The sequence below is a fragment of the Mixophyes fleayi genome, chromosome 3 (genome assembly GCF_038048845.1).
Source record: "Mixophyes fleayi isolate aMixFle1 chromosome 3, aMixFle1.hap1, whole genome shotgun sequence".
Taxonomy (NCBI): domain Eukaryota; kingdom Metazoa; phylum Chordata; class Amphibia; order Anura; family Limnodynastidae; genus Mixophyes; species Mixophyes fleayi.
This window is the reverse complement of record NC_134404.1, coordinates 261,945,605-261,973,431: the sequence shown is the minus strand read 5'-3', so window position 1 is coordinate 261,973,431 and position 27,827 is coordinate 261,945,605. Positions and strand designations below refer to the sequence as shown.

General features: G+C 42.3%; 1 protein-coding gene and 1 pseudogene across 1 annotated transcript; both read left to right on the top strand.

The window, feature by feature from the left end:
* Positions 1–5,091: 5,091 nt before the first annotated feature.
* LOC142142947 (superoxide dismutase [Mn], mitochondrial-like) lies at positions 5,092–7,473 on the top strand. Its single transcript, XM_075200702.1, has 3 exons — positions 5,092–5,391; positions 7,096–7,212; positions 7,310–7,473. The coding sequence occupies exons 1-3, from the start codon at positions 5,304–5,306 to the stop codon at positions 7,471–7,473; spliced, it is 369 nt and encodes a 122-aa protein (XP_075056803.1). The 5' UTR covers positions 5,092–5,303.
* Positions 7,474–14,619: 7,146 nt separating this feature from the next.
* Positions 14,620–27,827, top strand: part of LOC142144530 (proteasome subunit beta type-7-like) — a 71,757-nt pseudogene continuing 58,549 nt past the window's right edge.

Genomic DNA, 27,827 nt, shown 5'->3' with positions numbered 1-27,827 from the left:
CATCAACTTGAATTGGCTCAGGAGGAGGCAAAGAGCGACCAGGAAATGGATTCTTGACTGAAGGTTTTAGTAATGATACATGAAAAACAGGATGTACCTTCATGGAATCATGAAGATCCAATCGAAAAGCCACTGAACTAATCTGTATAATGATCTTATATGGACCAAAAAACTTACTTCCCAACTTAGCAGATGGTACCTTCATTCTTAAATGTCTAGTTGACAACCATACTTCATCACCAATACTAAAAGTTGGAGCAGCCCTTCGTGATCTGTCAGCATCACGTTTATATCTTTCTTGAGAAGTTTTCAATGTCTCTTTTAATAATTCAAAATTACTTTGCATAATAATCAGTCTATCTTCCACAGCAGGAATTGGAGAGTCACAAGGTAGATTGGGACAAATATTTGGATGATATCCTAGATTAGCATAGAAAGGGCTAAATCTTGTAGATGAATGTTGAGAATTATTGTATGCAAACTCAGCCATGGGGAGGATATCAACCCAATCATCCTGTAGGTGACAAATATAACATCTGAGGTATTGCTCAAGTGTTTGGTTTGTTCGCTCCGTTTGTCCATTTGACTGTGGATGAAATGCAGTTGACAAGTTCACCACAATGCCAAGGGATTTGCAAAACTGTTTCCAAAATCGTGATGTGAATTGAATGCCTCGGTCTGACTCCACATCATTAGGAACACCATGCAAACGAAAAACTTCTTTTATAAGTAAGTCAGCTGTTTCTTTTGCTTTAGGAGTACCCTGGCAGGGTATAAAGTGAGCCATCTTTCTCAGTCTGTCAATTACCACAAAGATAGTGGTCATATTCTTAGATCTCGGAAGTTCTACAATAAAGTCCATGGAAATGAAATCCCATGGACGTGTAGGTATTGGCAAAGGTTGTAGTAGTCCAGAAGGAGAAGCACGAGGAGTCTTAAATCTGGCACACTTTGTACAAGAGGATACATATTTTGCAACATCTTCCTTATAGTTGGGCCACCAGAATGAACGGCTTAACAGTTCTTGAGTTTTCTGAAGTCCTTTATGGCCTGCTAATTTAGAGTCATGGAATAGTTGCATGACCTTTAACCGTGCTTTTTCTGGAACGTATAGTTGATGTGCCATATGCCAGACTCTGTTGTCATAAGATAATGTAACATTTTTTGGAGGATTCATGAGGGTAGAATCCATATCATATCCATTCTTGATCTCTGTTAATAACTCAGTTGTACAAATAACCCCCAAAAAATTTGAATCAGGAATTATTGTTTGAACAGGCTTTACCTGTTGAGGATTCTCCGCATAGGCTCTTGAGAGGGCATCAGCTTTTTCATTCTTCGATCTAGGTCTATAGGAAATTAGGTAATCAAAACGGCTTAAAAAGAGAGCCCATCGAGCTTGTCGGGGAGATAATCTTTTTACTGATTTAAGGAATTCTAAATTCCGGTGATCGGTGAGGACTATCACTTGATGCTTTGCACCTTCTAAAAGATGTCTCCATTCTGAAAAAGCAGCTATAATGGCAAGAAGTTCATCCCACATCATAGTTTCTTTCAGGAGCAGTCATTTGCCTTGAATAAAAAGCACAGGGGTGAAGTAACATTTTTTTTTCTCCTACTCTTTGTGAAATTACTGCTCCTATAGCTGAATCCGATGCATCAGTTTCCAAAACAAATGGGAGTGTAGGATCAGGATGAATTAATATAGGAGCTGACGTGAACTTCGTTTTCAAAATGGAAAAAGCTTTATCAGCTGCTGGTGACCACTGAAAGGGGGAAACATTTTTTGTCAGCTGAGTAATGGGGGCAGCAATTCCAGAAAAGTCCTTTATAAAACGTCGATAGAAATTAGCAAAGCCCATAAATCGTTGCACATCTTTGACGTTTTTAGGTATGGGCCAATCTACCACAGCATGCACTTTACAGGGATCCATACACAGTCCTTGAGGGGATATAATGTAACCCAAAAATTTTATTTGAGTACGATGGAATTCGCATTTCTCCAACTTGATTTATAATTGGTTTACACGTAGCCGTTGTAAAATAATTCGAACATGTTCTTGATGTTCTGGTAAAGAATTAGAAAAGATAAGGATATCATCAAGATATACAACAATGAACAGATCAAGCAAATCTCGAAAGACATCATTTATAAAATGTTGGAAAGTAGCAGGGGCATTACATAACCCGAACGGCATCACGAGGTACTCATAATGTCCATATTTTGTTCGAAAAGCCGTTTTCCATTCATCACCTGGTCGAATGCGTATTAGGTTGTACGCTCCTCTTAAATCGAGCTTTGTGAAAATACTTGCTGTCTGCAGACTTTCCAATAATTCTGGGATGAGAGGAAGTGGATGTCTGTTCTTTATAGTAACTTCATTTAATTCTCTATAATCAATGCATGGCCGCAAAGATCCATCTTTATTTTTTACAAAAAAAAATAGGAGCCCCTGCTGGAGATTTTGAAGGACATATAAAACCTTTAGTTTCATTTTCCTCCAGGTAAGTCTTTAGCGTCTTTAATTCAGGATCAGCTAATGAATAAATCCGACCAAAAGGAATAGCAGCCCCAGGTAATAGATCAATGGGACAATCATATGGTCGATGGGGTGATAATTTGTCAGCATTTTGTTTGTTACAGATATCTGCAAAATCCTGATATTGAACAGGCAATTGTTCCACCCCAGAAGAGGGGGACACTGAGATCTGATTCTCTTCTTGTGCAAGAGGGACCACACTGATAGGATCTTGAAACGTTAGGGTTTAAGACTCCTAGTTAATGGCTGGGTTATTGTTAGTGAACCAAGGGAGACCCAAAATTATGGGAAAATTTGGAGAAGAGATGAGAAAAAAAGTGAGTTCCTCCTTATGATTGGGTTCTATCATCAGGGACATAAGTTCTGTCTCATGTGTGATGGGACCAGAATTCAGAGGCGACCCATCAACTGTCTCCATCAATATAGGAGTCTTTCTTTCTTGAAATACTAGATGGTTTTGTTTAGCAAAATCTATATCCATGAAATTACCATTGGCTCCTGAATCCAGCATTGCCATGGTTGAAATAAGTTGAGAGTTTCTCTCAAGTTGTATTGGTATTGAAAAATGATTCTTTATTCTTCTGTTCTCTCTCTCAAATGTAGACAGTGAAGAGATTTGAGGAATAATAGCATTCAATTGATGTAAGCAGCATGAAATAATAGATTCCTGGTCAGAGTTTTTATGTTCCATCAGTGTAGCAACTGTCTTGCGAGGTCGTTTAGAACAATTAGATACATAATGTCCAGATTTACCACAATACAAACAGAGATTTTCTTGTCGTCGTTGATCTCTTCTTTCAATAGAAATCTGTTTGCGAATGGTATCTATTTGCATTGGCTCAGACTCCTCAATTTGTTTTGTTGCAGGAGTTCCAGAGTAATTTGATATTGCTGGTTCTGGATAATTAGTCCACATGGAACCCCATCTATCTTGTTTCCTCTCCATTTGACGAGCATCAATACGAATACAATGTTTAACAAAGTCATAAACCAAATGGTCTGCCCTATTTCAATTATGCAGCGCTTCAAAACCAAGTCTAACATGTGAATTTGTAAGGACACAGAGACGTCAACTTACTGGGTCTAATTCATTAAGGAAAGCAAGACAAAAAAAGTTTTCCGCTGGACAAAACCATGTTACAATGGAAGGGGTCCAAATTAGTTTCTTATTTTGCACATAAGTTAAATAATGGCTGCTTTTTCATGTAGTAAACAAATATTTGATAGCTTTATGTTTATACTGAAATTTAAAGTTGATCTAGGACATGAAATATCCCAACTATAAATCTGTCATCACATTTTAAATTTACATTCCCCTCCAATGCAACATTATTTTGCCAAAGTGCAAAGTTACTCCTTTTTTTATTATACTTTCCTTAATGAATAATGTCCAATGTGTTGGCTGTGGCATCTCATTCTGTGACTAAAACTGGAAATTACATCAATGTAAGCTGTTAAGCTCTTCTGTATCCTCAAAGGTGGATGCATCCATGTCTAAATGTGTTGCAATTATGTGAACAAGCCTTACTTTACTCAGGATGGTTTTGGCCACCTCTGCTTCAAATTTGTCTATAAATGGACATGTGGGAGATGGCCAAGTCGAAATGCTCTGTACTTTCTTTGAAATACTAACGCTCTGATTGGCTACAAATTGTACTATCCCCTCTCACTTTTTTGTAAACTCTCAAAACGTTGATTATCCAATAAGACTTGCCCACTCCCATCATTCTTGTTATCTTGAAGTTGGCTCCACAGGAGAGTTGTTGTACGTTATGCAACCTTCTAGTTGTTTACTTGGCTGCTCGGTTAGGTTTACATTTAATAACCGTAGTAAGCATCAAGCGACTAAAAATGCTCAAATGATGTGTTTTCTTTACCAGCCATGTGAGGATGCTGATTGTATCTGTTGTATTGCCAGAGACTATACACTATCAGATTCACACTATGGTTAGGTTTGAAACCGTCTTGAATGCAAATGACATTTGTCCTTTACACAAAAGAAATATTTATTTTCAGGACAAAGGGTCTCTGGGCCAAAGGCAAACTGTAGTAGCATCATGGTCTGGTAAATTTAATGTTACAGTACACACATTATGGGAAGTGGAAAATGCTATATGAGGCATAAATATGCCATTCAACAGAACAACGTATCTAGGCTTTATTAAAATTGTGTAGTGAAATTATGGACCTATATACCAAAGCACTGTTAAGGGTTGGGATGGATTCTCTACTTTAACCTATAAATTAAAATTTGATATGTTGAGTGATAATACACTCTGTACTATGCAGTGAAGTTGCAGGAACACTAGAATAAATAACTAGAATCTGATTGGCTGCTATAGGCAACATCTCCACTTTTCAAACCCACCAGAAACTAGCAGTTTGATAAATTTACCCCTAGAATATAACAGCTTAAGGAATTAAGGCAGAGGATTTGTTAGGCCTCGGATATTTTTCAAATTGGTTGTTTTTTGAGGTTCATAACTTATTTGACATAAATGGTTGCATTATTTTGACATCTATATAGATTTTTTTGGGGGGGGGGAAATCTGTGTTTCATTATGTAATGCACTGTTACGGTGACATGGTTTTAATAATTTTTTCAAAATAAATTTACTGATTCCTAATTTGTTTATTTTTCCTTACAGAACTAGCCTTAGACTAGCTCCTGCTTTGGGAGGTCTAGCTTCAAGACAGAAGCATACTTTGCCTGACTTACCATATGATTATGGTGCACTACAGCCCTACCTCAGTGCTGAAATTATGCAGCTCCACCACAGTAAACACCATGCTGCTTATGTAAACAACCTATATATAGCAGAGGCAAAATATGCAGAGGCTCTAGCTAAAGGTATCAAAAATCACTGTATGCAATAACGACTCCAGTACCTGTCACAATTTAGTTGTGTAGCCACCTGGTGGACATTATAGTTGTGTTTGTTACTAGCACCTACCTCTGAAATACCCTTGGGCCTGCCACTTCATTCTAGCTCAGTCTCTCATCTCAGGTTCTTGTGGGAATTCAGTGAACAGGAGCCCTAGACCATGCAGGTTTAGTAATAAATACTTTGTATGTTATGTAGCTGCAGTAAGTATAGTGGGGTACAGTTATCACTTGATATAGTAATGTGCTCTAGACCATACTTACCAACATAGGCAAGTTGTTTCCCGGGAGATTCGGAGGGCAGGAGGGTGTGTGGGGCTCGAAGAATCGTGTCATCACTATACTGGGCCAATAAAAACAAGGGGGCATGACGACGCGAGCACGCCGTCACAAAGCCCAGCCCCCTCCGTTCGATTTACAGAGGTGGCCAAGATTGGGGAGAATTGCCTGCTCTCCCGGGAGTCTGGGAAGACTGCATGAAATTTGAGAGTCTCCTGGACATACTGGGAGAGTAGGCAACTATGCTCTAGACCATCTCTGTCTTTAATGGAAAAAAAATGTAGCTTAATTGACAATCATTAGCATCATTGACAATTTATGCTCAAGTACAGTTCTTAGTTACTTGGCAATATTTAACAAGTGGCAACACTGGACAAAGCAGCATTGCATGATGGGCCTGTTGTCCTGTATGTAGCAGTCACATTGGATACATATACACTCCTCACTGGCCTCACTCAATAAGCTAACATAGACAGTATCACTATTCACAAGTGTCTCTCATGGGCAGAGCTGGATTTAGACCTCATGGGGCCCTAGGCAAGATACTGGTTTGGGGCCCCCTCCCTGAAAAAATCCATAGCACTATAGTTTTTTAGCATAACATATACCACTATTCAGGGGCTGGCTGGCAGACTTTAGCCCGGGGGGGCAAGCATATAGAACTAGCCCATAAGTAACGGCCCATTTTTAAAGGGTGGTCTCACTGCCGGTCCTGGGAGGGCCCTGTGGGGACCGCTGGGCCTTAGGCAATTGCCTAGGTTGCGTAGTGGTAAATCCGGCCCTGCTCATGGGAAACTATCACTCGGACATACTTTTTCAAAAAGGTAAACACTCTCCCAAAAGACTAGCAACTTTATCTCGACTCCTGGTTCTTATTTTTTTAAACATTCAGATCCCGAAAACCATTCCAACCATGGTTTCAGGGTGTTATACTTGCTCAAACATCCCATGGACCTCTGTCTCGTGTTATATTTGGAATTGTAGGCCCTGGTTATGTCTGGCAAAAACCTGGCTGCACAAACTATTGCTTTTGGAGGAGTGAACTTTGGTTTTCCATTGAGACAAATTTAGGCATCTTAGTAGATCACAGATAATATTTAGACTTTTTTGAGAAAATAGAGTTGATAGAATAATCTTTTTTTTTTCTCTATTCAGTTTTTTAAATATGTTGGGAGAAGCCCTAGAAGAGTATGATTATTAAACTCTTTTTTTATTTTTATTTTTATCTTTTTATAAAAAAGCCTGAAGTATAATAAAGTTTTGGATTTTTAAAACACCTGCTAGTGTGATGTTGTCATCTCACATTTTGGATTCATAGTCCTATACAAACCTAAATTCATTGTAGTTTAAAGTATGTCTGTATTTGGAATCTAATTATCATTCCATTTTTAGGTGATGTTACTGCTCAGGTCTCTCTCCAGCCTGCCCTTAAATTTAATGGTTGTGGCCATATAAATCACACCATCTTCTGGACAAATCTTTCTCCCAATGGGGGCGGAGAATCTCAAGGTCAGTGTATGTTTCATATCAAATGTTTTGTTGTCTACCGACTTACATGACATTGTTTTGTATTTTTTCCTCATGATAATACATTTTGCTGTATTAGGTGAACTTTTAGAGACAATAAAACGTGACTTTGGCTCCTTTGAGAAGTTTAAGGAGAAGGTCACCACTACATCCGTTGCAGTGCAGGGATCAAGATGGGGCTGGCTAGGTTACAACAAAGAATCCAATCGACTACAAGTGGCTGCTTGTGCTAATCAGGACTAGAGATGAGCGCACTCGGATTTCTGAAATCCGAGCCCACCCGAACGTTGCCGATCCGAGTCGGATCCGAGACAGATCCGGGTATTGGCGCCAAATTCAAATCTGAAACTGAGGCTCTGACTCATAATCCCGTTGTCGGATCTCGCGATACTCGGATCCTATAAATTCCCCGCTAGTCGCCGCCATCTTCACTCGGGCATTGATCAGGGTAGAGGGAGGGTGTGTTAGGTGGTCCTCTGTCCTGGTAGATCTCATGCTGTGCTGTTTAGTTCTGTGCTGTGCTGTTTAGTTCTGTGCTGTGCTGTGCTGTGTTCTGCAGTATCAGTCCAGTGGTGCTGTGTGCTGTGCTCTGTCCTTCTGAGGTCAGTGGTGCTGCTGGGTCCTCTGCTGTGTCCTGTTCAGTCCAGTGGTGCTGTGTCCTGTGCTCTGTGCTTCTAAGGGCATAGTTATTTCCCCAATATTCCCCTGTGTTTAAAAAAATAAAAAAAAGTTATTTAAAAAAATACCAAAAACTAATTTAATTTTTTTTAATTACCACAAAATTTGCACAACCAATCCTGCAGTATAAGCCCATTGGTACTGCAATATTACCAAGTTCACACATTCAGCAGTAAAAGTCCAGTGGTACTGCAATATTACAAAGTTCACACATTCTGCAGTATCAGTCCAGTGGTGCTGTGTCCTGTGCTCTGTCCTGCTGAGTTCCGTAGTGCTGCTGGGTCCTGTGCCGTGTCCTGTTCAGTCCAGTGGTGCTGTGTCCTGTGCTCTGTGCTTCTAAGGGCATAGTTATTTCCCCATTATTCCCAAGTTTTTAAAAAATAAAAAAAAAGTAAAAAAAAAAAAATATATAAAAATTAAAAAAAATATATATAATTATAACCAAATTTGCAAAACCAATCCAGCAGTATAAGTCCATTGGTACTGCAATATTACAAAGTTCACACATTCTGCAGTATCAGTCCAGTGGTGCTGTGTCCTGTGCTCTGTCCTGCTGAGTTCTGTAGTGCTGCTGGGTCCTGTGCCGTGTCCTGTTCAGTCCAGTGGTGCTGTGTCCTGTGCTCTGTGCTTCTAAGGGCATAGTTATTTCCCCATTATTCCCAAGTTTTTAAAAAATAAAAAAAAAGTAAAAAAATATAAAAAATTAAAAATTAAAAAAAAAATATATAATTATAACCAAATTTGCAAAACCAATCCAGCAGTATAAGTCCATTGGTACTGCAATATTACAAAGTTCACACATTCTGCAGTATCAGTCCAGTGGTGCTGTGTCCTGTGCTCTGTCCTGCTGAGTTCCGTAGTGCTGCTGGGTCCTGTGCCGTGTCCTGTTCAGTCCAGTGGTGCTGTGTCCTGTGCTCTGTGCTTCTAAGGGCATAGTTATTTCCCCATTATTCCCAAGTTTTTAAAAAAAAAGTAAAAAAATATAAAAAATTAAAAATTAAAAAAAATATATATAATTATAACCAAATTTGCAAAACCAATCCAGCAGTATAAGTCCATTGGTACTGCAATATTACAAAGTTCACACATTCTGCAGTATCAGTCCAGTGGTGCTGTGTCCTGTGCTCTGTCCTGCTGAGTTCCGTAGTGCTGCTGGGTCCTGTGCCGTGTCCTGTTCAGTCCAGTGGTGCTGTGTCCTGTGCTCTGTGCTTCTAAGGGCATAGTTATTTCCCCATTATTCCCAAGTTTTTAAAAAATAAAAAAAAAGTAAAAAAAAATAAAAAATTAAAAATTTAAAAAAATATATATAATTATAACCAAATTTGCAAAACCAATCCAGCAGTATAAGTCCATTGGTACTGCAATATTACCAAGTTCACACATTCTGCAGTATCTTGTGCTACATATAATGGAGACCAAAAATTTGGAGGATAAAGTAGGGAAAGATCAAGACCCACTTCCTCCTAATGCTGAAGCTGCTGCCACTAGTCATGACATAGACGATGAAATGCCATCAACGTCGTCTTCCAAGCCCGATGCCCAATCTCGTAGTGCCGGGCATGTAAAATCCAAAAAGCCCAAGTTAAGAAAAAGTAGCAAAAAGAGAAACTTAAAATCATCTGAGGAGAAACGTTAAGTTGCCAATATGCCATTTACGACACGGAGTGGCAAGGAACGGCTTAGGCCCTGGCCCGTGTTCATGACTAGTGGTTCAGCTTCACCCACGGATCTTAGCCCTCCTCCTCCTCCCCCCCCTACAAAAAATTGAAGAGAGTTATGCTGTCAGCAACAAAAAGCAAACAACTCTGCCTTCTAAAGAGAAATTATCACAAATCCACAAGGCGAGTCCAAGGATGTTGGTGGTTGTCAAGCCTGACCTTCCCATCACTGTACGGGAAGAGGTGGCTCGGGAGGAGGCTATTGATGATGTAGCTGGCGCTGTGGAGGAACTTGATGATGAGGATGGTGATGTGGTTATTGTAAATGAGGCACCAGGGGGGGAAACAGCTGATGTCCATGGGATGAAAAAGCCCATCGTCATGCCTGGTCAGAAGACCAAAAAATGCACCTCTTCGGTCTGGAGTTATTTTTATCCAAATCCAGACAACCAATGTATGGCCATATGTAGCTTATGTAAAGCTCAAATAAGCAGGGGTAAGGATCTTGCCCACCTAGGAACATCCTCCCTTATACGTCACCTGAATAACCTTCATAGTTCAGTGGTTAGTTCAGGAACTGGGGCTAGGACCCTCATCGGTACAGGGACACCTAAATCCCGTGGTCCAGTTGGATACACAACAGCAACACCCTCCTCGTCAACTTCCTCCACAATCTCCATCAGATTCAGTCCTGCAGCCCAAGTCAGCAGCCAGACTGAGTCCTCCTCAATACGGGATTCATCAGAGGAATCCTGCAGCGGTACGCCTACTACTGCCACTGCTGCTGTTGCTGCTGTTAGTCGGTCATCTTCCCAGAGGGGAAGTCGTAAGACCGCTAAGTCTTTCACAAAACAATTGACCGTCCAACAGTCGTTTGCCATGACCACAAAATACGATAGTAGTCACCCTATTGCAAAGCATATAACTGCGGCTGTAACTGCAATGTTGGTGTTAGACGTGCGCCCGGTGTCCGCCATCAGTGGAGTGGGATTTAGAGGGTTGATGGAGGTATTGTGTCCCCGGTACCAAATCCCGTCGAGATTCCACTTCACTAGGCAGGCGATACCAAAAATGTACAGAGAAGTACGATCAAGTGTCCTCAGTGCTCTAAAAAATGCGGTTGTACCCACTGTCCACTTAACCACGGACATGTGGACAAGTGGTTCTGGGCAAACGAAGGACTATATGACTGTGACAGCCCACTGGGTAGATGCATCCCCTTCCGCAGCAACAGCAACAGCTGCATCAGTAGCAGCAACTACAAAATGGCTGCTCGTGCAAAGGCAGGCAACATTGTGTATTACAGGCTTTAATAAGAGGCACAACACTGACAACATATTAGAGAAAATGAGGGAAATTATCTCCCAGTGGCTTACCCCACTTAGACTCTCATGGGGATTTGTGGTGTCAGACAATGCCAGTAACATTGTGCGGGCATTAAATATGGGCAATTTCCAGCACGTCCCATGTTTTGCCCACACCATTAATTTGGTGGTGCAGCATTACCTCAAGAGTGACAGGGGTGTGCAGCAGATGCTTGCGGTGGCGCGCAAAATTGCTGGACACTTTCGGCATTCAGCCAGTGCCTACCGCAGACTATAGACACATCAAAAAAGCATGAACCTGCCCTGCCATCACCTCAAACAAGAGGTTGTGACTCGCTGGAACTCCACCCTCTATATGCTGCAGAGGATGGAGGAGCAGCAAAAGGCCATTCAGGCCTACACAGCCACCTACGACATAGGCAAAGGAGTGGGGATGAGCCTCAGTCAAGCGCAGTGGAGACTGATTTCCGTGTTGTGCAAGGTTCTGCAGCCATTTGAACTTGCCACACGAGAAGTCAGTTCCGACACTGCCAGCTTGAGTCAGGTCATTCCCCTGATCAGGCTGTTGCAGAAGCAGCTGGAGAAAGTGAGGGAGGAGCTGGTAAGCCATTGCGATTACACCAAGCATGTAGCTCTTGTGGATGTAGCCCTTCGTACGCTTTGCCAGGATCCGAGGGTGGTCACTCTTTTAAAGTCAGAGGAATACATTCTGGCCACCGTGCTCGATCCTCGGTTTAAAGCGTATGTTGTGTCTCTGTTTCCGGCGGACACAAGTCTACAGCGGTGCAAAGACCTGCTGGTCAGGAGATTGTCCTCTGAAGAGGACCGTGACATGCCAACAGCTCCACCCTCATTTTCTTCCACATCTATGGCTGCGAGGAAAAAGCTCAGTTTTCCCAAAAGAGGCACTGGCGGGGATGCTGATAACATCTGGTCCGGACTGAAGGACCTGCCAACCATTGCAGACATGTCTACTCTCGCTGCATTGGATGCTGTCACAATAGAAAAAATTGTGGATGATTACTTTGCTGACACCATCCAAGTAGACATGTCAGACAGTCCATATTGTTACTGGCAGGAAAAAAAGGCAGTTTGGAAGCACCTGTACAAACTGGCTCTATTTTACCTGAGTTGTCCCCCCTCCAGTGTGTACTCGGAAAGAGTTTTTAGTGCAGCGGGGAACCTGGTCAGTGAGCGGCGAAGGAGGTTGCTTCCTCATAACGTTGAAAAAATGATGTTTATAAAAATGAATAATCAATTCCTCAATGAAGTACAGCACTGCCCTCCAGATACTACAGAGGGACCTGTGGTTGTGGAGTCCAGCGGGGACGAATTGATAATGTGTGATGAGGAGGAAGTACACACTGTAGGGGGAGAGGAATCAGAGGTTGAGGATGAGGACGACATCTTGCCTCAGTAGAGCCTGTTTAGTCTGTACAGGGAGAGATGAATAACTTTTTTGGTGTGGGGGCCCAAACAAACCAATCATTTCAGCCAAAGTTGTTTGGTAGGCCCTGTCGCTGAAATGATTGGTTTGTTAAAGTGTGCATGTCCTATTTCAACAACATAAGGGTGGGTGTGAGGGCCCAAGGACAATTCCATCTTGGAACTTTTTTTTTTGCATTATATGACCAATCAACAGTCGTTTGCCATGTTCAAAAAGTAAAACCAAATTTAAACAAATTCAAGAAATTAAACCAAAAGTAAAATGCCCTGTCATAATTTAAAACAAGAGGTATTGACGTGCTCTAAAACTACTGTATTGTTGTTTATATTTTATAAACACTACACTTGAAAGCTTGAGTCTTTCAATAAAAAAGTAACTGTCCATTGCACGAATATTTGCAACAGGGACAATTTTAGGGTTAAGAAAGTCAACTAATAACACTTCGACGCTGTCTGTCTTTATAAACACTACACTTGGAAGTTGGAGGAGGTATTGTGGCCCCGGCACCAAATTTACTACCGGGGCCACTCCACTGTGCAGTCCATATTTAGGTGTATCAGATATTAAACAACGGTGACAGTTGATGCCCAATTTTTTAATTATATTGTGGCCTCGGTACCAAATTGTGTACCGGGGCCACCACACTACGCAGTCCATACCCTTTTTTGGTGGAATTCTGACCCGTGGAGGGTTTTTTAATTATATTGTGGCCTCGGTACCAAATTGTGTACCGGGGCCACCACACTACGCAGTCAAGATAGATAGATGCGTATCATAGATAAAGTACATTCAGTGGTGTGGGGCAAATTGAAAAATATTCAAAATGCACTGACATTATCAAAAACAAGAGGTTGTCACACGCTAAAACTCCAACATGTATATGATGGAGAGGATGGAGGAGCAGCCGTATGTGCAGTGTAATACAGACCTGTTGAAGGTTTTTTATATATTTTATTGTGGTGCCCAGTGCCCACTCCTCTACGCAGTCCAGATACATTTATTGGTGCGAATCATAAAAGTTCAGGGTTTTTAATATATATTGTGGTGACCCACTCCTCTACACAGTCCAGGTACATTTATTGGTGCGAATCATACAAGTTGATGGTTTTCTTATTATATATATTGTGGTGACCCACTCCTCTACGCAGTCCAGATACATTTATTGGTGCGAATCATAAAAGTTCAGGGTTTTTAATATATATTGTGGTGACCCACTCCTCTACGCAGTCCAGGTACATTTATTGGTGCGAATCATACAAGTTGATGGTTTTCTTATTATATATATTGTGGTGACCCACTCCTCTACGCAGTCCAGATACATTTATTGGTGCGAATCATAAAAGTTCAGGGTTTTTAATATATATTGTGGTGACCCACTCCTCTACGCAGTCCAGGTACATTTATTGGTGCGAATCATACAAGTTGATGGTTTTCTTATTATATATATTGTGGTGACCCACTCCTCTACGCAGTCCAGGTACATTTATTGGTGCGAATCATAAAAGTTCAGTGTTTTTAATATATATTGTGGTGACCCACTCCTCTACGCAGTCCAGGTACATTTATTGGTGCGAATCATACAAGTTGATGGTTTTCTTATTATATATATTGTGGTGACCCACTCCTCTACGCAGTCCAGATACATTTATTGGTGCGAATCATAAAAGTTCAGGGTTTTTAATATATATTGTGGTGACCCACTCCTCTACGCAGTCCAGATACATTTATTGGTGCGAATCATAAAAGTTCAGGGTTTTTAATATATATTGTGGTGACCCACTCCTCTACGCAGTCCAGGTACATTTATTGGTGCGAATCATACAAGTTCAGGGTTTTTAATATATATTGTGGTGACCCACTCCTCTACGCAGTCCAGGTACATTTATTGGTGCGAATCATACAAGTTGATGGTTTTCTTATTATATATATTGTGGTGACCCACTCCTCTACGCAGTCCAGAAAGATACCTCGTTGCAACGTTTTGGACTAATAACTATATTGTGAGGTGTTCAGAATACACTGTAAATTAGTGGAAATGCTTGTTATTGAATGTTATTGAGGTTACTAATAGCATAGGAGTGAAAATAAGCCCAAAAACTTGATTTTTAAACTTTTTATGTTTTTTCCAAAAAAAATCCGAATCCAAAACCTTAAATCCGAACCGAGACCTTTCGTCAAGTGTTTTGCGAGACAAATCCGAACCCAAAAAATAATGAAAATCCGGATCCAAAACACAAAACACGAGACCTCAAAAGTCGCCGGTGCACATCCCTAATCAGGACCCCCTGCAAGGAACAACAGGTGAGGAGGAACATTACAATGTATTCTGAAAGATACTAATTATTGGTTGTGGTTTTTCCTTTTTTCCCCTGCCCCTTCCAGCCTGAGGTGCTGTTTTAGAAGTGTTATTGGGTGTAAAAATCTAGCATAATTAATTATAATTTTACATTTTCTGAAAATGAGACATATTAATTAAAAATCACAAAATGGTAGCGTGTGTAGTAGGTATAACACTCTCGGGAGTAAGTTCATTTTGACGACATTAACTCTACCTATCAGGGAAAAGTCCTTCTGAAGCCAATCCCTCAGATTAGGACGTTATCTGCGTATATTTTTGAATTGTCCTTGTTTATGATCACCCCCAAATACTTAAGGTGCGTGGGGTGCCAGACAAAGAGAAAAGCCGACTTCAGACCTTCAATTATGTTGGATGGGGAGGAAATATTAAGGGCCACTGACTTTGAATAATTAATTTTAAAATGGGATAGTTCTCCATAAACACGAAATTCCGACACCAGGTTCGGAATTGAGACGGTCGGATTCGTAAGGATGGCTAGAAGGTCATCCGCAAAGAGGGCTAATTTGAATTCCCTCTCTCCCACCCAAATCCCGGAAATGTCTGGGTTTGCTCTAATAGCTCGCGCGAGTGCCTCCTTACATAGGATGAATATCATGGGAGAAAGGGGACAGCCCTGCCTCGTTCCGTTAGCTATATTAAAGGGTTCTGATAGGTCCCCGTTAATTCTAACTCTTGCCGTTGGGTGTGTGTACAATGTTTGAATTCTCGCCAACCCCACCGGCCCCAGACCCAAATGACTAAGTGTTCCCTGTATGAAATCCCAATCCACTCTATCGAAGGCTTTTTCCGCATCTGTAGATAATAAAACGGTGGAAGATTTGATAATAGTGGCATGCTGGATCAAATCAATTATTTTAGTAGTATTGTCACTAGCTTCGCGCCCTGGGACAAATCCTACCTGGTCTGAGTGGATAATTTTGGACAGGAGTGGTTTCATTCTCCAGTGCTGGTACACTTGGACTGGTACTTTTGACAGCTAAGTATGGATCAGGGTGCTGTGGATGGATTTCCCCCTGGCCTATCACACCGGCTAGAGCTGCTGGGTAGCAGCAGAGCGATGGTACTGGAGAGCTGGGTCCAAACCTCAAACGGCCGGAGGACGGATTAGATTTAGGATCTAATCTGTAGGTCACAGAAGTACAGCAATATTGAAGAAGTTGTCAAGTAGGGTCCTGAAGCAAAGAGTGATGTTTATTTCGCTCAAGTGTCCTGACAAGGACAGTTCCACTGATTAAAGGTATCAGTGGTCAGGTCAGATGGAACATCAGAATGTTACATTTCAGTTTACAAGGGCTCTTTTTCTTTTTAATACAGTATTAGACACAGCCTCACAGGCTATTTTTAGAATCGGGATGCAATTTGTTTATCCAAACATGGATTTACATGCACTGCAAAGCTAGTGATATTTACGCTTTACTGTGACATCCTAAAACCTTGCTGTGATTTCCTGCATCTTACAGTGGACATCTGACAGCAAGTCTAATTATCCCTACTTTTCCCTTAAGGGGTATTGGACACTCACATTAAAAGGTCTAATCAACATGAGATTAGCATGGGTGCTTTCTTCCAATAGTTGCAGAATACCCATTTCATCCAAAAAAAGAATTCCCCAAGAAACGTTGCAAACCCCAAACAAGGCATTTCCTTACAGCAAGATACACAAAAGACTTCCTACACAAAGGTTTATTGTATCTGATATATATATAAATACAGAAATAATGCATTTCCTCTAGTAAGGTTTAAACTGAAAAAAAAAACTTTCTCCCCAGGTCTCGAGAAATAAACAATTCCTATATTAAAATATACACAATATCGTAACTTTTGAGCTTTTGACATCTCATTCTGATCCTGAAGGTCGTTTTCTAATCCTAGTGGGCAAACTCAATAATACTATATGCACCCTAGTTAATGTATATGGCCTAAATCAAAATCGGCGTTTATTCCTGGCTGCCCTGGATTCTTTGCTCTCTCAGGTACGCCAGGGAGAAGTGATTATGGCAGGGGACTTTAATGTTGTAGTAGATACTATAGATAGGTCGTCCACTTTGCTCCCTCCCGTCAGTGGCTCGGAGTCCCGTAAATCTAAGGCCTTTGTATCCCTTCTTTCCCATCATCTCCTCTTTGACTCCTGGAGGCTCAGGGAACCCTCATCCCGAGATTACACATTTTACTCCCTGGTCCATGGTACCTACTCACGAATAGACATCGTCTTTCTCAGCCACGATCTGTCTTTAAGACTCAGAGCGGCTCACATACACCCGATGGTTTGGTCTGACCACTCTCCTATATCAGCTGACCTATCAGACATAGTACCCCGTCCTCGTGGCGCATTAATGACTCCATTCTCCATGATCATTCACTTATCTTAGAGCTCCGGACCCTCCTTGACGAGTATTTTCTCTTTAATGACCTTCCTGATACTTCCCCTATGACCCTCTGGGAAGCTCATAAGGCAGTGGTGCGTGGCCATCTTATTAGCATGGCCTCGCGCCGTAAGAAGCTGGCCACCTCTAAACGTGCATCACTAACTATTCAACTCCAGATTTTGTAGAGACAGCATAAACTCTCCCCTAATGAAGAGGTACTGACCAAACTTCTAAAGGTGAGATCTGATTTGAACCTCCTTCTCTCTGAATCCACTGCCTCGGCCTTGAAACGGCTGAGGCAGACGTTCTACGAAAAGGGAGATAAAGCTGACAGAATACTAGCTTCCCGTCTGAGGGCCCAAAGATCTCAAAACAACGTCATGGCGCTGAAGTCGCCTTCCGGCCTACCTATTTACCGTCCCAATCAAATAGGACGAGAGTTTCAGAAATTTTATTCTGCACTGTACAACTTGGATGCTCTTAATCCCGGGAGTGCCCCTCCTGCGGACACAATAGCAGCTTTCTTGAGGCAAGCGAACCTCCCTACCCTTTCCAACAGCCTAGTCCAACAATTAAATGAGATTACTTCGGAGGAAATAATGGCAGTTATCAAAGCCCGAAAGACCTCCAAGGCCCCAGGGCCCTATGGCTTCTCCACAGCCTACTATAAAAGATTTTCCCAGACTTTGGTTCCCCACCTCCGCTCCCTGTTCAATGCTGTCTTACATGGTGAACCCTTTCCGAAATCAATGTTAGAGGCGCGTATTGTAGTTATACATAAGGAGGGAAAAGACCCTAGTGACTGTGCAAGCTACCGTTTCATCTCCCTTCTCAATGTCGACATTAAGCTATATGCAAAGATCCTGGCTACCCGTCTGAATAAAGTCCTTCCGGGTCTAATTCATTATGATAAGTGGGTTTCATCCCGGGTCGCCAGGCGAGGGATAATACTCGCCGCGCGATCGACCTTGTTCAAATCATAAATCAAAGGCGCCTCCCGGCCATGATGCTCTCACTGGATGCTGAGAAGGCGTTCGATCGGATTTCTTGGGATTTTATGACCTAGCTTTGAAGGCGTACGGCTTCGCGGCTGAATTTCTGACCGGAGTATCTGCCCTCCTATAACTCTCCCTCAGCTAGGGTTCCGGTTAATGGATCTCTTTCCGACCCTCTCTTCCTCTCCAACGGGACAAAGCAGGGCTTCCCCCTTTCGCCCTTAATTTTTGCATTAGTGATAGAACCCTTGGCGGCGATGATCAGACAGTCGACGTCGATTTCAGGTGTGACAGTGGGACAGCGGGAATTCAAGGTCTCTCTCTTCACAGATAACATACTTCTTTCTCTGACGAATCCTCAGGAGTCTTTACCCGCCCTTTATAAACTTATGGATGAATATGGCCTCCTGTCTGGCTACAAAATTAACTTTGTTAAATCTGAGGCCATGCTCCTCCACGCTTCAACTTACCTTAGGTCCAGTTTACAGACTAATTTTGCACTACGCTGGCAGGTAAATAAGATAAAATATCTTGGAGTTTATATCACCTCGTCCTATGAGAGATTGTATTGGGAAAACTTCCCCCCCTTCTGTCAAAAATCAAACAGGACCTGGAGACTTGGAAGAGCTATATCATATCGTGGCTGGGGAGGATTATTGCTATTAAGATGAACTTGATCCCTAAACTTCTATATCTTTTCCAGACTCTCCCTGTGAGGGTTCCCGACTCTTTGTTTAGGGATTTGCATTCCTCATTTCTTAAGTTTATATGGCGTGCCAAGCCCCCTAGAATTTCGATAGCAGTGCTTAAGAAGCCCAGGGCTCGGGGAGGCAGGGGTTTTCCAGACATTAAATATTACTATTTAGCATCCCACTTGACCCAGGTGGCGGTAACTTATGCGCCTTATCAGTCCATAGCCTGGGTGGACCTGGAGACCCACTATGTTGGGGTCCCCTCCATGGCATCACTCTGGGGTTTGGCTAATATAGATAGACCACTAGCGGCCTCCTCTCTTCCATCTCTTAAATTCTGTTTATCCCTCTGGGACACATGCCGGGTCAAGTATAAATTGTCCTCCCCTATTTCACCTCTGACCCCTCTCTGGGGCAAACCACGCTTCCCTCCTGGGAATTCAACCCAGCAATTTAAACACTGAATAAAAGCGGGACTACGGGTGGTTTCGGACCTGGTGGTTAATCAAACTTGGGCTTCTATGTCAGAACTTTATCATAATTTTGAACCGTTTCGTCCGCTCTTTTTTGAGTACTTCCAGGTTCGACAATTCGTCATGTCTTTGCCCCCCCAGGAGGCTCTTCGGACCCCGACCTCTTTTGAGTACATGTGTTTACATTCACCTCTCACTAAAGGGATGATCTCCCAGATATATAATTGGCTCATAGATTACACTTTCGATACTCCAGGCCGACATGAGCGGGAATGGGAAAACGACTTGGGTCCTCCTCCAGATGACTTATGCTGGGAGGAGGTCAGGGAGGGGATTGCCAAGAGCTCGATCTCTACACTGATTAAGAAAACTGCTTATAAAGTGTACTATAGGGGGTACTATACTCCTGATAAGCTGTCTCGGATGTTTTCTACGGCCACTCCGAGCTGCTGGCGGGAATGTGGCCAGAGAGGTACGATGCTACATATATGGTGGACCTGCCCTCGCATAGTTCCTTTCTGGAACATGGTTCATACAATCATAAACTCTGTGTCAGAACAACAGTTAAGTAAGGATCCTTGGTCATTCCTTCTCTCTCGCTCTATACCTGATGAGAGCGCGCCTTCTAACAAGCTTATCTCCAATATTCTGGCAGCCGCTAAATCCCTAATAGCAAATCACTGGATAGACCCTAGGGCTCCCTCTATGCAGGAGTTACGGTCATACATAGGGCATATCGCAAGCATGGAGAGTATAACGTGCTACCTCCGTGATAAATCATATAACTTCGATAAAGTGTGGGCCCCGTGGTACTTTCTAGAAAGCCGTAGCTGCCTATCCAATACGGCTCCACCTCCTGTAGATGTAACATAACTCTTGGGCCGCCTCTGGACCCCCCCAGGCTGGACATGGCGCGCGGCTGGTGAGTAATGTCTGTATGCTACTTCTCTTTCGGGTAGTCATAGTAACTGTGTATCCCAGCTTTTCTTGGCAATGTTCCAAGACAGCGCGCCTATTTATTTATTAGCTATATTGTTGACAATATTTGTGCCTTTCTTAACCCCTCCCTCCCTTCCTTTCTCACCCTCCCCACCTATATAAAAGTATAAAACTCAGAGGAAACACCTTGATTACTAAGATTTTTCTTGTCAAAAATGTTGTCTGTACTGTTCCTGTTGTTTCCTCTTCAAATAAAGAGTTTAAAAAAAAATAAAAATATACACAATATCAAAAATAAGTGCATTGGCAAACTAAAGGAAATAGTGCAGGGCGCTTATTTATATATTTAAATTTATACCATAAGTTACTTCTAAGTAGAGATGCTCACTCACTGATTTGGATTACCGTCGGGTTTTGTTTTTGCCAAACCGTCATTGCGTGTTTTGGTTTTGGTTTTGTTTTGCTATTTTGTTTAAAAATCAATTTTTTTGGGCCTAAAATAACCAAATTTAGTGCTCCACCTGTTTCTTGGATAAGTAATGTAATTGTAAAGCTAATAAATTATCCAAAAAACAGTTTAATTCCTGGTAGGCCTTCATTAATTCTACACACAAACCAGATTGTCTTCCTCTCCATCTATGCATATTGGCAATACAGCCATCGTCTTTGGATGTATATTACACCCTACACTTATAGTTAAATATGTAAACAAATGGACAAAGGCAGTTTGGTTTCTGTCTCTATAGGCCCTCCTCCACTTGTATAAAATACCAAAAAATTCAGCCGTTATAGACTGTACAATATTAATTGAAATGGACAAAGCCAGTTTGGGGTCAGTCTGTGTATGACACCCTACCCTTAATGAGAAATTGCCCAAACAGCAGCCTTTCAAGACGGTACGTGATATAGAAATGCCCCAAATCCCTTTCCTCTTTGGGGGTAGATTGCACCCTACACTTAAATAGAAAGTTTTAAAAAGATGTTATTGTCATCATCTTCAGCTTCATCCTCACCCTCATCAGTGTGTACGTCATCATCACAGACTATCAATTCATCGCCGCTTGAATCTGCCATTAGAGAACTGTCAGTGCTTGGATGTTTTTGATGGTGAAGGCCTTCCTCATGGAAGATATAGTTCATTTTTATGAACATCATTTTCTCTACATTTTTGAAAGTAACCTCCTAAGGCGATCACTGACTAGGTTCCCGAATGTGCTGAATACTCGTTCAGAGTACACTTGAGGGTGGGCAGCTTAGGTATTGCAAAGCAAGTTTGTACATGGGTTTCCAAATGGCCTGCTTTTCTTCCCAGTAAGGAAAGGGACTGTCTGCAATTTCCATATCAATTACCTCTTGAAAATAATCCTCCACCATTCTTTGCATGTTAATACTCGGATTGGATGGAGTTATGGGCATGGTCACACATTTTTTTGAAAAATCTTTCAAACCAGCCCAGATGTTCAACTGTTCTGGTCTGCCAAATGCGTCTTCCCTGCTTCGCTTTGAAAAAATAATTTTTTTACGAGCAGCAGCTGCTTGAGAAACTGAAGGAGGACACGTCATCAAGCCAAGGCCCAGTTCAGTGGCCAACTTGCTGAGCAATAGCTCCTTGCAAAAGTTCACATCTCGCTCATTTTGAAGCAAAGACTCAATGTAGGTCTTAAACCTTGGCTCAAGCACAGTGGCCAAAACGTAGTGATCCGAGTTCAAGATTTTAATAACTTGAGGATCATTGTGAAGCGAATTAAGTACTTGATATACAAGGCCAACATACTTTGCGGAATTGCTTTCTTTCATCTCCTCCTTCAGTTTCTCAAGCTGCTTTTCCAAAAGTCTAATTAAAGGAATGACTTGGCTCAAGATAGCAAAGTCTGCACTCACTTCACACGTCACAACTCCAAATGGTTTTAGCACCTTGCACAGCACTGAAAGGATTCCCCACTGTGCAAGAGTGAAATACATCCCCCCTCCTTTCCCAATGTCATGGCTTGTGCAATACGCTTGGATGGCTTTGCGCTGTTCCTACATCCTCTGAAGCATGTACAGGGTGGAATTCCATCTAGTTAACACCTCTTGCTAAAGTTGGTGGTAGGGCAAGTTAAACTGTTCTTGGAGCTGCTGCAATCCCCTACATGCTGTGGCAGAATGTCTGAAATGGGCTGAAATTTTACAAGCCACCGAAAGCATCTCCTGCACCTCACGGTTATTTCTTAGGAAGCTCTGCACCACCAAGTTGATGGTGTGAGCAAAACAGGGAATGTGATGGAATTCACCCAGCTGTAATGCTCGCACTATATTGTTGGCGTTATCAGAAATGACATATCCTGGGGAGAGTCCAAGTGGTATAAGCCATGTATCAATCACATCTCTTAGTTTTCGTAACAAATTGTCAGCTGTATGCCTGTTAGTGAAGCCGGTAATACAAAGAGTAGCCTGCCTGTGAGATGTTACTTAGTGGTGTACATGCTGCTGCTGTTCCTGCTGGTGAAGGCGAATGACCAACCTAGTGAGCTGTCACAGTCATATAGTCTTTGGTTTGTCCACATATCTGTGGTTAAGTGGACAGTGGGCAGAATGGCATTTTTCAGTGTAATCTCTACATTTGTACACACTTTTTGGTGTAGTTGTGGAATAGCTTTATGGGAAAAATGGTGTCGGGATGGAATTCTGTAACGCAGACACAAAACCTCAATGAACTGTGAAAAACCAGCTGCGTTTATTGGGGATAGTGGACGCAGATCTAACACTAACATGGTAGCCATGGCGTCTGTGATTCGCTTGGCGACTGGGTGACAGCTGTCATATTTGCTTCCCCTAGCAAATGATTGTTTCACAGTTAATTGTTGTAATGTAGGACTGCTCTTTTTCTTGGCCTTCTTCTGGGCTGACGATTCACCCCCAGCAGCAGCAACAGCAGCAGCAGTGGGACCAATGCTTTCTTCAGATCTTCAGAGGAATCAATTAGAGTGCAGGAGTCATGCAGCCTTAATAAGTGGGATGCAGGGCTAACTCTGAGCGCTACTGAGGATATTGATGAGGATAGTGTTGTGGGTGTATTTTGTAGCCGTCGGAATGTCGGTGACCGAAGAGTCCTAGCTGATGATGGAGTGCTTGTAATTTTTTTGGAAGAACTTTCAGCTTTTCCCAACACTTTGCCATGAACTCTCGTCAAATGGCGTAACATAGATGAGGTTCCAAGATGGTTAAGGTCCCTCCCTCGACTGACTGTGGCTTGACATACACTACAAATGGCTATACAACTGTTGTCTGGATTTGGGTAGAAATAATTCCACACATAAGAAGTGGATTTTTTTTGTTTTATGCCCAGGCATGACAATGGCCTTTTTCTTGTCACGTGCCAGAACTGCTGCCACTGGTGCAGGACTTAGACAAACAACCTCATCCTCATCAACATCCTCATTAGTGCCCTCGTCGCCTACACAAATCTCCCCCTCATCCTCTTCTAATTCCATAGTGGCATCCTAAATTTGTGTATCACCGGCTACACTTGGGCTGTTCTGGCACACATCAACAGAACTGCTGAAAGGGCCCTTCTTTATGGGTACACAAACAGAATGCTCACGATTAGACATACCACTGGTGGATGTACTCTCCACAGGGATTGGTGTCATTTCTGATTCAGAGCGTACATTATCCTCTAATGCCTTACTGTTTTCTTGCAGCTCTGCTTTCACGCGTAACAGTAGTTGTGCACCACTTTTAGACTCCAAATTACTTGGTCTTGCTTGGTCACGAGTGACTGTGCAAGAAGGCTCAGTAACATTTTTAGATCTGGCAGTAATAGAGAAAGGTGAAGGTCTCATTTTTTCTTTGCCAATGCGTGTGTAGAATGGTATGTTGGCAATTTTTTTTTTTATTGGCAGTTAACTTTTTCTCAGTTACACTTTTCCGCTTCAACACGGTAACATTTTTTGGGGTGTGTGTTTTTTTCCCTGATTTAAAAATACTATGTACTTTTACATAGGCTTTACCAGATGACGTACTGGGAACACTACCATCAGGAATGGTGCCAGCACCTGCTTGCTGATCCTGCTCATATGTGGACTGCTTTGAATCCAATTTAATGATCCCATTTTGTACTTGTAGTGCAAAATATTCAATAGATACTGCTGACTTTTTACAGCCAGAAAAATTAGTGTTTCACACTGGGGAATATAAGACACCCCAAAGCACTTGTAGTGCAAAAAATTGTAGAGATACTGCTGCTAAATATGACTTTTGGCAGCCAGAAAAATTTGTGTTTCACAGTGGGGAATATGGGACACCCCAAAGCACTTGTAGTGCAAAATATTGGGGGGAAAAGCCCCCTTTATCCTCCTCTAACAATTGCTGATAGAATTGGTATCAGAATTGCAATAATAATTTAAAGAATAAGATATACAATTAATGCTCAGTCCCTGCTCTAATACAGCCTGTGACCTAACCCTGCTCTCTCCCTCTGTCAAATGGCGATGGATTGCTGTGGAGGCGGGTATTTATGCATTTCAAATATCGCGAGAACCAAGCCCCGAGATCCGACGACGTCACAATGACGTTTTGCCTCGATTTAGATTCCGAACAGGCGGGAGAGTACCGAGCCTGCTCGGCTCGATACTCGCATAGGCAAAGTTCGGGCGGGTTCGGATCTCGGGGAGCCAAATTTCCCAGTTAAAGCATATTTCCCAATCTAATAATCAGAATGCAACAGTGGCAATTCCAGTTAAAATGATATTTAAATGTTTTAGCACCTCTAATGATAGATGTGTGGTGGTCGAGTACTGATGGGAAATCCTTCCCTTACCTTGTCTTCCAGATACGAGTCAGGTTCTTTTCTGTTTCGGATATCCGGTGGCCAGGAGATGAATACTTCAATGAAAGGGACAAGGATTGATCAAACAACTTGGGTTTATTGAGAATGCGGTAAGGATGGATTTGGTAAGCCACCGCACCACTGACCCCCTCAGCCCAATAGTAATGACAAAATAATGCGTCTGGTCAGTATAGAGCACAATAGCATTTAACATATAACATACACCTGATGCGTATAAGGCACAATAGTGATAACATCTACAATGTTCTTTGTCTATTAAGGCACACTGGTAATCACAGGTACTACTTTCAAGTTAACGATATCTGACTGGTGATGATGCAAGTAACCATCGATAATAACCAATCAAGACTCTTACGGTCACTACCGCGCCCACTAGAGGGCTCCTTTCAATTCAGGTGTTTGGGGTACCGTGCTATTCCCTCTGGGTTAACTTGAATCGCAGCGGTACCGCTAACACTGAATGTCACACCTTCAATATCACTAAATCAACTCTTAGGTAAATCACATAACATTAACATCCATCTAAAACATTTGGTGCACCAATATTATCCCCGGTAACGTTACCATATTTTCAACTCGGTCCTGGGCCGACCTGTGCACAGGAATTTGGTAGTGTTGAAATGTCCTGCAGAGGTTTCCAGAAAGGTTAACAGTCCCGGTTAAGTCTCTGTATTTTCTCTGAAAAAGGGAGCTGTTAAAACTGTAGGCTGGGTTCATTATTATAGTAAAACACGGGGCTGTTGCTCAGTTCAACCACAAGATGGCGCTGTTCTCTCACAAGTCAATGCGTTTCTATTAGCACATGTGCTCTGAAACAGGGGATAGGTCCAGATATCAGCAACACACAGGATATAGCTGAAACAACAGTCTTAATTGTTCCCTGCAGCCTGTGTAAAGGTATGATCTGGGGGAAAAGCTCTCACAAAGGGAACAGTGTCCTACCTTGTACAAGAATGCAATGTCAGTTTTGGATAGATTCTCTCAACACTCTTCCCTCTGACACTGGGGTGTGTGCAGTACACTGCAGGCTAGGGTTTTACCTTGAGAGGGTTCTGCAGTTAGTGGAGACTGTCTTTGGCGCCCCACTGCGTGTCCCCAGCCGTTCTCCGTCCGCGTGTGCTGGCAATGTCACCTGTTCCGGCAGCAGCTCAGTCTCCTCTCTGCTCGGCTGCACATCAGCTCCCCTTTCTCCTACCATGCCACTCTCTCCTCCTCCTTCCTGCACATCCTCTTCCTGTTACTCCCCCAGCCAATCAGGGCCTTCATCCTCCTCCTGTCAATTACTCCTGGGCACAAGTCTCCAGGAGCACAATTAACCCCTTGTAGCCCTGCATTTTAAAAGCGCTTATGCACTCCTCTGTGCTGTAAAAACAGGGCTTTGGGGCACCACAGATGGATGAGTCAACATTAATTTGCACAATTGTTGGTAATACCCCCTATGATCCTTTTAAACTGACAACTGTATGTAAACATATACTCACAAGTAATGCTTGCAGTTGGAAGCTGTGGGTTGAAAGAGATGGTATTAACAGGTAGCAAATTTAAATTATATCATTAAAGGCTCATTTACATATTGGGGGAATGACATATTGGCACTGAAGTGAACTAATTACGTGTTAAAATGACTGATTCCTATGCCTGTGTACACAGGGCTGCCAAGAGGAATTCAGGGCCCGGGTACAACAAATTCATGGGGCCCCCCTCATAGTCGAGTAAGCCCCCCCAAAAAAATTGCGCCGTCAAGGGTGTGGTCATACATTCAGGGGCGTGGCAATGCGTTGTTGGGGCGTGGCTAGCCTAACAGCGGTGCAAATTTTTTGGGGTGTGTGGTCATACATTTGGGGCGTGCCAATGCACCGTTGGGGCGTGGCTAGCACATCAAAATCACTAGGTTCTGAATTCACCAGAGCGTCACATATGTCCCAGCACTCCTGACTTTTAAGACATCTACCACCACAGTGTAGTATACAAAGAATGCAGTGTGTACACAAACAGTTCAGTCTTGGCCTGCACCTTACATTAGGCACGACACTCACCAAAAATTCCCATTGTCCCTACTAGAATCACAACATTTCACACACTCTGCTGCTCTCTCTTACCTGTTCTTCTCACTTTCACCACCTGTAGCTGCTGGTTTCTTTAGTTGCGGCTTTGTCTGGATTATGGAATGTTGAAGGACCTATTTGGGAAAAAAATGGCTACATTTAGAAAATTACAGCCAGACGCAGCGTTAAATCAATAGCACCCACGATTAATAATTAGGCCTTCCTCCAGCCCCAACATTAAAATAATAGTATTCACATTTAATAAATAAACCTATTTCCCTTCCTGCAAACAGCCTAGCAATACCTATTTCCCGCAACCATCACTGCCATTAATAAATTCATAGTCACATTTAATAAATAGACCTCATTCTCCCTAAATTCACCCCAATATTCAATAGCCCCCAAACCACCCCATCTTAAATTAATAGTTCCCACTATTAAATGTGCCTCTCCCCTTTTTTTTTTAACTCTGTGCTTCTCTCCCCTTTTTTATGTATTCTGTTTCTCTCCCCTTTTAATTTTAACTCTGTGCTTCTCTCCCCTTTTTTATTTATTCTGTTTCTCTCCCCTTTTTATTTTAACTCTGTGCTTCTCTCCCTTTTTATTTATTCTGTGTTTCTCCCCTTTTAACTATTCTGTTTCTCTCCCCTTTTTTATTTATTGTTTCTCTCCTTTTTTATTTATTGTGTCTCTCCCCTTTTTTATTTATTGTTTCTCTCTACTTTTTTATTTATTCTCAGCCTCTCTCCCCCGTTGTTTTACTCCCCCTTCTTTATAGTACTGTCCCTT